At 33.6% G+C, this 13,216-nt stretch overlaps 1 protein-coding gene across 1 annotated transcript in view; it reads right to left on the bottom strand.

The window, feature by feature from the left end:
- Positions 1-13,216, bottom strand: part of LOC138713861 (uncharacterized) — a 63,533-nt gene that overhangs the window by 24,305 nt on the left and 26,012 nt on the right. Inside the window, exon 2 of the mRNA XM_069846325.1 lies at positions 517-2,032. Coding sequence (XP_069702426.1) covers positions 517-2,015 — 1,499 coding nt within the window. The 5' untranslated portion in view covers positions 2,016-2,032. The remainder of the gene's footprint in view (positions 1-516; positions 2,033-13,216) is intronic.

Here is a 13,216-nt window from a genome sequence, read left to right on the forward strand (position 1 = left end):
CACATTTTTCCTTGGGAATTTTACACTGGACATTTTTGCATATGGACATCTTCTTCTCTGAACAATTTGGAATGAGAATTTTAACCTGGAAGCATTCGGACCTATGTTGATTAGAATTTTTTTTGCAATGAAATTATTTGAGGTGTTATATTAGTTACAGCTTGTAACAGATATCTCAGTCTTACACTAACTTGCTTAGAAACGGTTATAATGCGGCACAGTGAAAAATTTTTTATATATTTTTTCTTGGACATTAAACTGGACATTTTTCTGACTTCACATTTTTCCTTGGGAATTTTACACTGGACATTTTTGCATATGGACATCTCTTTCTCTGAACAATTTTGATTGAGAATTTTAACCTGGAAGCATTCGGACCTAAGTTGATTAGGATTTTTTCACTCAAAATAATCCCAGGAACGCATATGGACATCCCGCTGCAGGACACACTGTATATCATGTGATTTTCAGAGAGATTAATAAAAATAATAGTTCTTACTTCCACTAACTACTTACTCTTCCTTAAAACGGCAATTCGGACCGATCATCTGCGCCATTCGAATGAGTTCGTCGGCAATGTTCAAACACAGCTTAGAAGACACTTCCACTCCATGATAAGAGCGAAATTTCTCTTTGAGCTCCAGGTAGTTCTTTCCGAACACTTTGATGCTTCGTAAATTTGTACAATGCATCTGGAAATTCCTGACCACTTTCCTGGAGATACAGTCATCATTGCTCGCAATACACAAAACTTCCAAATTCTCTAAGGCGCTACTCTGAAAAATGATGTGCTGGTCATCAATGTATTCAGTAAGATTGGCACATAACTCAAGATATGTAAGGTTATTACACACCGACAGTAACGGGGTTGGTGATTTGTTACTTGCCATGACTAGCGACAAGCTTCGAAGAGATGGACATTCAAACACTGTTGAAGAGAATATGTCTACAACGTTTGTCCTTAAATGAAGACTGGATAGCAGTGGACAACGTTTGGCTACAACACTGATATCCACGAATGCAGCTGATATCTCAAATCTCTCTAAATATTTTCCAAAAATATCAAGCAAACTCGGGTAACTACCGAACTTTCCTTCGTCAATTTGTAAATCCTGTAAGTTTTGGAGCGAAATGTCGTATTCGACAGCACAATTGCGACCTGAAATCGGATCTATCGAAAAATTGCAACATTTCGACGTTATGTTTCCACTGATATCAGAGGTAATAGACAGACTCTCCAGATTTGGGAACTGAGTCAACATGAAAAGTATGTCTTGGTTTAGACGCGTACATGCGAAGGACGTCAGTTTGTACCTCTTGCGTGTTAAGAGTCCTCCCAGAATGGACTCTGTTCCTTTAATTGTGATACAGGTGTACTTTATCGACAACTTCTCTAGATTCTCAAGTTCTACAAGTGGTTCGATTATTGCATCGGTTACGTCTCTAGATCCTGTGACATCCAGAGTCTCAATATTTCTGCAGGTTTTACAGACAATTGATAATATTTCATCAGAACAAATATCGTGTAGAGTCAATTCACGCAAGTCTGTGATGTTTTCGAAGAGCAGTGTCTTGATCTGAAGAGTGTATCGCGCATTTAAATCAATTGCACGCGACTGTCTTAAGACTTCTAATGTCTTAAGTCCACTTAAATCTGTATTTCCATTGAGAATAATCTCACCAATGTGAGACCAGTGCCAATCAATGTGTAGTTCTGACATTCGTGAAGGCAGAAAAATTTGAACGATTTCTTTGAGGACGTCCCTAAACTCAAGTAAATTCTTTCGGGCATCCAATTCCTGCAGACATTCATGTGCTAATATTTTGGCTACTGGAGGAGGGACATTTTTGTATAGGATACCCTGTTCCTTGTGACGAAATATGGACATCTTGCCATCTTCTAGTTTCTCCTGTTTAACTGATTTAATAACCTCATCTACAAAAAATTCTGTAACTCCGCGAAGGGACAGTACTTCCAAACGTTGAGGCTCGGACCAGAGAGACATCCTGGACATCAGTTATAGTCTTAAACCTGCAAATAAAATCCAGAAATGCAAAGATTACAAAAATGGAAATGTTATTTCTGGCAAAGACATTTCTACAGTAATGGCTCACCAAATTCAAAACAATAATAATAATTTATTTATTTATTTATTTAATGTGCTGTACAACAGCCAGTGGCCAATTACAGTTCAGCACAAATATAACAAAAACATAAAACAAAAATAAATATTACACATAAATATAATTACAATTAATTACAATAATGACGATGAATGGATAACTAAGAATACTATGAGACAATGTTAATTGAGTATAATGCCTAAAATAATACATAAATGATAAATCGTTGCCAAGAGCAAACAAAGTCTATACATTGAAGGGATCGAATTCGCAGCCATGCATGTTGGCATTTTTAATGCATCTGGAGACTGGTGAAAGAAATTCGAATTTCTAATATAGAAAAGTTTGTGGGCTCTCATATCGTTTGTTGGAATACGTAAGGTAATATTGTTTAAGAAAGAGTCACAGGATATATCACCTTTGAGGACTTTACAAAAGAACAGATAATCTAGATCATGGCGTCTAGCATATAGATTTTGACAATTAAAATATTCACATTTTCTCTCATAACTATACCCGGAATTAATGAGCAAAAATCTGAATGAACATAAAGATATAAATTTTCTTTGTATATTTTCTAATTTAGCCGAGTCCGTAGTTGTAATAATAATAATAATAATAATAATAATAATAATAATAATAATGATAACAATAATATTAAGGGAACCAGGTAGTGATTAGGGTTCAAAAAACCGATTTTTAATTTTGTGTTTTTAAAAAAAGTCCAAAACTTGCTCTTTAAAACAATATAAATATTGTGGGGGTAGTTCTGCAGATAATCCCTTTAAATAGCCTCTTGAAATTTGACGGTGCATGTAATTCATACATCCTTCTTTTTTTTAAATGCAGTTTTCCATAAGTTGACATTTTTCAAACTTAAGTGCATTTTTCTCTGAAACTACTTAATCAGTTTACATAAAATTTTATAGTGTTTTTTGCAACCTGTGTTCTACTTAGTAACCTACGAGTTTAAGAATATCACACACATAACACGAGAAAAAAAATATATGCATTGAAAAAAAATGCAAAGAATGTTAAACAAAGTTCAATATTTTTCTATTTCATTAGGGGTGAAATATTGAATCAAATTTTGCTTTAGAATTTACAATATACATTAGTAGATAATTTAAAAAAATAGAAGTTATATAAGTAAAAATTGTAGCTAGTAATATGCACTTAAGAATGAGGTACATTTAGCAAATTGGGAAAACAGGTTATCAGTTAGGGCCTTTCTTTTGCACTTGGATAAGAAACTAATTAGTTGTCTTTTATACCCTGAATTCGGAATGATCGATTATATAAGCATGAAAATTGTTATTTTAATCTGAGTACTAAAAGCCTAGAAATATTGCACTAAACTTTTGTACTGAAATTTTTAATCGCACAGGCATCACTGCCCAGTTCCCTTAATAATAATAATAATAATAATAATAATAATAATAATAATAATAATAATAATAATTCTTTATTTATACTGGCAGAGTTAAGGCCATAGGGCCTTCTCTTACACTCTACCAGGTCACAAAGTATACAAGCAGTTAAAATTTAACAAAAAGTTAAAGAACAGAATACTAACATATTACAAAAAAAAAAAAATAATAATAATAATAATAATAATAATAATAATAATAGCATAATAAAATCGACACTAAACAACATCAAAATAATACAATACTAGAAAAAAGAATATACACCTTGATTACACAACTTTTAACACTGTATCACTTCGGAATATGTATGATAAGAACTTTCTTGTGTTAAATATTAACGTACCTTGTTAACATGTTTCGACCTATTTTCAGTCATCTTCGGAACTGGTCGTTGTTGGTCTTGGCGCCTCTTGTTTCCTGTGTGGGTGCGTTCGTAGTGTAGAGTCAAAGAGTGTATGTGTTTTGAAGTTGAGTTGTGTGTTGAGAATATCTCCTCCACATATGCAGAACACATCACATATGTCAACCACACCAACAGAGACATCAACACAGACATGGAAATACTGCACATCCAACCAAAAAGCCAGAAACTCAACACACTAGAACAATATGAAATATACAGACACACGAAAACACACCCCAACGATATTCTCAACACACAACTCAATTTCAAAACACATTCACTCTTTGACGCTACACTACGAACGCAACCATACAGGAAACAAGAGGCACCAAGACCAACAACGACCAGTTCCGAAGATGACCGAAAATAGGTCGAAACATGTTAACAAAGTACGTTAATATTTAACACAAGAAAGTTTTTTTTATCATACATATTCCGAAGAAAAAAGAAAGTAAAATACATTGCAATCGAAGCCGGGACCATGGCGTCCGCCATCGTCGACACTACTTTCGTCTTGTGTACTGTAAGTTATAACGTTTCATCATATACCAATTGCTACTAATGTCGAGAGAGAGATATATTAAATGTTACTAATGTCAGAGTAATATACCACATAGAATATAATAAGGAAATATCAGTGCTTGAAATTCAGTGAATCGTGTTTATTTCAAAGTTATATTTTGATCGCATTTATTTAAGACATAATGGATTATTCCGAGGTTTTTGAATGGTACTACCTCACGAGATATTTCGATGGACAATATTATTTTCATTATTCGGGAATCAAAGGCGAATGGCACCTGAGTCAACAAACGCCTTTGTAGATGAAAACTTTAAATGATTTTACATTGTTTTACGAAGTTTGCTCGACTAATTGTACTTTACGTAAGCAATTTAACGCACTGAAGTTTCCATATTATTTCACTGTTTAATCAATTGCATTCAAATATAATCAATGATTTATTTTCCATTTTGTTTTCATTTAAACTCATGTAACTGAGTAGGTATACCAAGTAGGTATATCCTAGATTCTCTTTTATTCCTTAAGTAAAGTAAAGTAAAGTGAAGTAAAGTAAAGTAACAAGAAGCATACATAACTTACTAGATCTGTTAAACATTCTGCAACTTTACATAATTTAGCTGAATAGCTAAATGTATATCTCATGTATATAAGAAAGTTTACAATATATTATAGTATAACCAGTGAAATGACTTATTTGATTTGATTAAGTTGATATTCTTCGAGCCTGATCCAACCTGTGATCCTGTTCTTGAATACGCAGTACCCAATTAAGATAATAGCTCGACCATTACCATCCTGAAATATCCTGACGTAAACAATAATTAACTGGTGTCAGAAATACCTTGACAAAAGTAATGTTCAGAAGTGGCACAACCACAACATAATAATTTGGTGTCAGAATTTAATCCTAACTTAACCGTGATCGATAGCATCGGCCACAACAAAGTTGTGCACAACAACAATGTTGAGCCAGAAGAGCTCAACCACAACAATAGTAAAAGCAACTCGTTTAGTACAAATGGTTAATATGGAACACGTAAGGTAACTCAAGTTACTGAATTTTTACTAATAGGTACATGTGAAATTCACCGAAATTTCTTGCCTCACAACACTTTTCCTTCTCAGTAAGACTGAAGTATGTTCAAAATATAGCCTAACTCAATATGAGTATGCGTGTTCGTGCGTGTGTGTCCTTGTGTATATGTAAAGAGCATAATTGTTCATATTCTTACCCATGAAGGTTTAACAAACAAACAATTAAGAATCTCAATTGAACATACAGGGTGGAACATTAGGTGGTACATTAATTGTAGAATGTAATTTATACAAATAAACGCTATAGAAGCTTATAAAAAATGAATGGTCACCTAAACGCAAGCAATCTGCATAAATTAGGAAAATTTCTGTTTTAGAGTTAAAATTAGATGGGAAGAGAAAGTCAAAGCTCTAACGGAGATGGAATTATAAATGTTGAGTAGTCACACGATATGAAACTACGAAGAGTAGTCAATGAAGTAATAGAATAATTCTTAAGAGAGTAGGAGTTTATACTTATTAGTTGATTATTATTATTACTTTTATCATTATTATTATTATTATTATTATTATTATTATTATTATTATTATTATTATTATTATTATTATTATTATCATGGAACTCCATTACTTCCACTGACTCGGCTAAATTGGAGAATATCCAAAGAAAATTTATTTCCTTGTGTTCTTATAGATTTTTACCAAATTCCGATTATAACTATGAGATTAAATGCAATTATTTCAATTGCGGTAGTTTGTTCACCAGACGTCAGGATCTTGATTATTTATTTTTTTGCAAAGTCATTAAGGGTGATATTGATTGTGAATCTTTCATAAGCAATATCAGTCTTCGTATTCCTGCTAATGGTTTAAGATTTCATAAATTGTTTTATAATAAGAATCCTAAATCACTCTCTCCGGTCTGCAGATACATTAAATATGCTAATTTGCATGGATTCAACTTGGATCCATTTAATGTGTAGTATATCTTTGAGTTTTAACTCACTGATCTAATTTTAATAATTATTTGTCCATATATTTCTTGCATTTGGTCTATTGATTCATGTAGACCATTCCATTATTTCAATTCTCATTGTACTAATTTTATAATTTTATAATTATTATTTGATCAATGATTGATGTAGACTATTATATTGTTTGTATTTCATCTCATTGCCATTTTCTATCATTCATGCTCATCATCATTTGTTGTTTTGTTCTGTTTTGTATCGTGCAAAACTGTAATTGGCCTTGTGCTGTTGTTTTTGCACGTTAATATTCTAAATAAATAAATAAATAAATAAATAAATAAATAAATAAATAAATAAATAAATTATTATTATTGTAAACAGAGGATACTTATAAGTTCAAATGTATTAATTTTTTGTTATATTTGTATAGAGAGTGATGGCGGATTAAGAACTGGAATACATCTAATCCGCCATGACGAGAACAATGATTGATGAAATAAATAAATAGATAAATAAATTGTAGGATGTGATTCCTTAAAATATAACAAACAAAAAAGTCTGATACCATTTTGCTCGTTTTTGCGAGGTTTTTGAAGAAATAATACTTTTATGTCGACATTTCGATAGCGAATTTTACGAATACTGTTTAAAATACGGTTTAAATTTCTTGTATAACAACGAAGAGAACGTTTGTTATGTTCACGTTGCAGCAGTATTTTGTAATTAGAAAATTCACAGTTAACGAATTAATCGATTGAAAAAACATTCATTGTCGAGTCACATACAGAAGGCTAAGGCCCGGTTACAGAAACGCAAATCAAATCAGTCCCTGATCGCCAATCAGTTGATTCTGATTTATTTGATTGTTCATTGCGTTGCACAAACGTGAATCTCCAATCAACTTGTCTCAATTTACTAATTGCTGATTTAAGAAAGAAATACGTTTGACAACAGCGCTATTTAGCAACCACAGCCAATTTGATGCTCTTTAAAAGTCGCGAAACGAATATATCAGGTGGGCGGTGACTAGGAAAACAAGTGAATGTTTTGCTGTTTTGTTCCTTTTTGTAGAAAGGAAACAGGCGGTTTCTATTTGTATATAGACTACAATATAGTGAAAGAAAATGAAGAAAAAAAAACGTGAGGGGGCTTCTGTTGTGGGATTTGCTAGGGGAATAGACAAGAAATTGGAATATGCATAGCCTCCATAACCCCAAATAATTCCATTTCCCATCTCTCTGTTTACAAATGGAGCTCGTAACCTACTCATTAAAAATAATGTGTTGTCATGTGTAGAACCCTGCCAACGGGCTACAACATTCCAGAATTTCAATGGTGGTGTAGACTACATATTGCCTGTATATTCATAGAAAAGAAACCTTTTCTATTTCGATAAAGTTCGGCATCATTTCAACCAGGTGATTGGATGGGGATGTGAGCAGTCTATACAACCAATATTAGGCTATTCTTGGAAATCCTGACATGGCTGAAAATTCTCTCTGGATTTCAAATCGTTCCCTGTTTGAAGTTTGGGGATTTATGAAACCCTGCCATAACAAAGCAATTTCATACGTAACATTCCTAACTACTCGGCAAATAGTTGATTTGTGGACCCTAACAAGATAACCCAAGACCGCCTGAAAAATTCCAACAGCATAAAATCTCAGCATTATTAGAACTTGGTTCATAGGAGAAAGTGGAAGGTTTCGATTTATCTGTCTACATATATTTGTTTCAATTTTTGAAAGTAACAAAACACAGGAATCCTTACTTAACCTAAATCTTTGCTCAAATTCTCTGTCATTATACATAAAAACAATTAATGTCTATCACGGAAACGCCTTATTCTTAATAACATTTTTTTCATTTAAAATTTCTTCATCAGAAGAATCCATTATGTCGAAAACAATATTGTTACGCTTTAACTATTTACTATATAATACTGCATTATAAACAAAACAACATAAATAGCCTAATTGATCGATGATCGGTCACTTAACCAGCAAAAATCTGTTGATCAAATCTGATGGAAGACTGATTTCCGATCAAACACTGATTGTTGTTTCTGCAACAGAAATAGAACTGATGGCCAATCAAACCCTCCTTGATTGCCAATCATATTTTGATCGGTGTTTCTGCAACCGGGCCTAAAAATCTGGCATCGCTGTCGAGACGGCAGACAGTTCGCCTAGTACTCGCAACTGATCAGCTGTTGTGATGTTTACATTGCATTAGTGTGCAGTTGGACGTACAGCGTATTTTAAACAGTATTCGCAAAATTCGAGATCGAAATATCGGCATAAAGGCACTATTTCTTCAGAAACCTCGCAAAAACTAGCAAAATGATATTATACTTTTTTTGTTTGTTATATTTTAAGGATTCACATCTTACAATTAATGTACTACCTTACCTTCCACCCTGTTTATCTCTAAGAATGTGTTTGAGGATAAGAGCCGAGATTGGAGGGTCAGAAAGAAATTAAGTTAATAATTTATACAAGGATCCAGACGCAGGTGCAAAAATAAAGGAAGAGCATTTAAATAGATAGTATTATTATTATTATTATGTACCGAAGTACATATGATATTTCTGTGCAGGAATTCTGCGTTACCATATAATGAAGGATGGATAGAACAGAGAAAAATTCTCTCCGGCACCGGGACTCGTACCCAGGTTTTCAGCTCTACGCGCTGACACTTTATCCACTTAGCCACACCAGATTCCAGTTCCGATGCCGGATCGAGTCCCTTCAGTTTAAGTTCTACCTCTCAGTTTTCCCTTTGATGGCCTACCCTCAATGTACTGTGTCACAGAATATATGATAGTGGCACAATGTCTAACACACTATGTACAGAGGTGCACATGAAAAAACAGTTATATTTCCGGTTGTTCTGTATGTTTGTGAAACTTGGACTCTCACTATGAGAGAGGAACAGAAGTTAAGGGTGTTCGAGAACAAGCACCTTATTTGGAGCTAAGAGTGATGAAGTTACAGGAAAATGGAGAAAGTTACACAACGCGGAACTGCAAGCATTGTTTTCATCACATAACTTAATTGGAAACATTAAACCCAGGCTTTTCCAATTCACTGTGAGCTAAAGCAAGGAGATGCAGTATCACGTTTACTTTTTAATTTTGCTCTAGAGTATGCCATTAGGAATGTCCAGGATAACAGAGAGGGTTTGGAATTGAACGGGTTACATCAGCTGCTAATCTATGCGGATGACGTGAATATGTCAGGAGAAAATCCACAAACAATTAGGGAAAACACGGGAATTTTACTGGAAGCAAATAAAGAGATAGGTTTGGAAGTAAATCCCGAAAAGACAAAGTATATGATTATGTCTCGTGACGAGAATATTGTGCGAAATGGAAATATAAAAATTGGAAATTTATCCTTTGAAGAGGTGGAAAAATTCAAATACCTGGGAGCAACAGTAACAAATATAAATGACACTCGGGAGGAAATTAAACACAGAATAAACATGGGAAATGCCTGTTATTATTCGGTTGACAAGCCTTTATCATCCAGTCTGTTGTCAAAAAATCTGAAAGTTAGAATTTATAAAACAGTTATATTACCAGTTGTTCTATATGGTTGTGAAACTTGGACTCTCACTTTGAGAGAGGAACATAGGTTAAGAGTGTTTGAGAATAAGGTGCTTAGGAAGATATTTGGGGCTAAGCGGGATGAAGTTACAGGAGAATGGAGAAAGTTACACAACACAGAACTACACGCATTGTTTTCTTCACATAACCTAATTAGGAACATTAAATCCAGACGTTTGAGATGGGCTGGGCATGTAGCACGTATGGGTGAATCTAGAAATGCATATAGAGTGTTAGTTGGAAGACCTGAAGGGAAAAGACCTTTGAGGAGACCGAGACGCAGGTGGGAGGATAATATGAAAATAGATTTGAGGGAGGTGAGATATGATGGTAGGGACTAGATTAATCTTACTCAGGATAGGGACCAATGGCGGGCTTATGTGAGAGCGGCAATGAACCTCCTTGTTCCTTAAAGCCATTTGTAAGTATTATTATTATTATTATTATTATTATTATTATTATTATTATTATTATTATTATTATTCCATTGTTTTCTGTAGTGATGTTATTTATATTTGATATGAATTTTTATAATGTTCAAGTGAAAGATAAGGCCTTATGGCCTTAACTCTGCTAGAACCAGCAAACATAAATGAAATACATAAATGAACAAATAATTTAAATTATAGGTAAGGTCATTGTAGTATCAGTCTTCATCAGTAGAATGCATTTTCAACAGTCTTCAAGATAAAATTTTGAGTCATTAATAGAACGTCAACTGCAGAACAAATAAAAGATGCAAGTGTTCCTTCACACCACCTGTGCCACATGTCAAATATGACGTCACACCTATATAGTCTGTACCCCTTGGGGCAGAATACTGTCCCTACTCATAAGAATAACACATTTATATTTATTTACGAATGAGTACGAGTCATAGTATCTCTGGGTAATAAATTTTCTTTCCCTGCTTTCGAAACAACAGTTCTACATTATTCGTCCAGTTTACATGATGTAATGCTTTCCACGTACATTTATAAACATAAAAAAGGACAATCACTGCCACAGAGAGTTAGGAATTAATGTGACGGCAGTTGTTTTGCATAAACATTCGTATTAATCGATAACAATGAAATGGCGCGTGACATTTTCCAGCAGATAAACAAATACTGCGTGTAATTTATTAAATGTATCATCACTGCAGGAGGACTAACACGTATTTTAAATATACGTCAGACCCAGAGTCAACAGTACAGTTTAACCATGTATATAGTATTAAATATGTCCCATTTTCCATCTTTTCTATAGGCCTATTCCACCATTAAATTCGTGGGATTCCCAGATATGTGAAGTCTTTATGATAATATAGGTTTCAGATGCTGATATAGTAGAATATAATAATAATGTATGTATGCATGAATGTATGTATATATGTATGTAATGTATTTATTTATTTATTTATTCATTCATTCATTCATTCACACTGCAAAGGGCATATTCCCGGTGGCAGTGGTAACTCAATTACATTCAATAATGACAATTAATAATAATCATCATCATCCGTCACGAATTAGGCCTCTGTAGACCTGTTTCGGCCCATCTAGCAGTCTTCTAAAAGGTCTTCCTGGTCGACGATGTCCTCTACTGTAGGTTTATACTGCATCATAATTTTTGAGATTCTTGAATTTTCCATTCTTCTTACATGATCTAGCCAATTGAATTTGTATCTGCTGATTTTTTCTTCTACTGACTCTACTTCTAATTGTTCTAAAATTTCTTCATTCCTTTTTCGGTCTAAAAGAGTATATTCTGCTGTCCTCCTGAAAAATTTCTTTTCCGTTGCTTTGATTCTGTTCGTGTCTTTTTTCTTTAATGTCCAAATCTCGCTTCCGTATAGAAGGGTGGGTAATGCTAGTGTATTATATATTTTTATTCTTGTAGATTTTTGTACTAATTTAGCTTTTAATGTATTGTTTATTATTCCTAGAATTTGTGTACATTTGGTAATTTTCTTGTTCACATCTTTTTCATCTTGATAAGATATTTCACAATCCAGATAACTGAAATTTTGTACTTGTTCGAGGCATTGGTTATTGTGTATTATCTTACTTCTGACTGGGTCTTGTCCTAAAAATACCATTACTTTTGATTTTTGTGCTGAAATTTCCATCCCAAAATCTTTTAATATTTTATTTAATGTATATAATCCTCTTTGTAAATTATCCTCTGAATTGTAAATCCTTCAAACCCATTAACAGCAAATGCTGGATAACTTTCAGCACTGGACTCATTTCGCTGGCATTATCACCTAAACCAGACGCTAGATAACCACAGAAGTTGGTAAAACGTCGTAAAATAACCAATTAAAAAGAAGATCGCATACAGTAAACTTCATTACATCTGGAACAGTGCCGATACAATTAAGAAATCTAACGAAAAAATAATGGAATAATCCAGATCTGTGTAGCTTAAGATGTGAACTAGTGTAAGTATTAATATTAGACAAGGCTAAAGGACGCTACTTCTCGCGCACCCGGTCTTTCTCCATACCACATTTGACGCTCACATTGCCCGCATTTTTTCCGCGCAGATAGCTGCTAAAGCGTTAACAGTTTAAAGGGAAAATTAGGTCATAAATTCTCTTTATATCCGGCTCCAGAGATTTAGTACACGCTGCTTTTCAAATATGAATTCACTTCTCGTTTTGAACGCTTTCAAGAGGCCATTTACAGCTAATCCCAAAGCACTGTTTGAAATGTTGTTCCAGTGCTTACACGGTGACCTGTGTTGTTATACAACGCCGCAAAGCAATTTATCGATACGGGAAATAATGTAGTTCAACATGGCATTATATAGTCGTAAAACTTTAGAGTAGAGTATGCCCTGGGACATATTTAAGAATGCCCGAGTTCTTAGGAAGTATGAAATCAGTTTCCCCAAATTAATTATGCGGGCTATTCCATATGAAATCGATCAGTGAAAAACCTCACAATTTTTTAATACTCTAATTTTTTCCTTATTTATACAAGGTACTGAGGACAGTGCATTTTCAAAAATATACTATCGAAAGTCAAGCGGTTTTCGTACTATTGAGCGACAAATTTCGCGTATATGTTAAGTAGCAATTCTTATTTTTATTGTACACAGAGAGACAGATAATCTGATTTTACTTACTTTTAG

The sequence above is a fragment of the Periplaneta americana genome, chromosome 14, assembly GCF_040183065.1.
Source record: "Periplaneta americana isolate PAMFEO1 chromosome 14, P.americana_PAMFEO1_priV1, whole genome shotgun sequence".
Classification (NCBI taxonomy): domain Eukaryota; kingdom Metazoa; phylum Arthropoda; class Insecta; order Blattodea; family Blattidae; genus Periplaneta; species Periplaneta americana.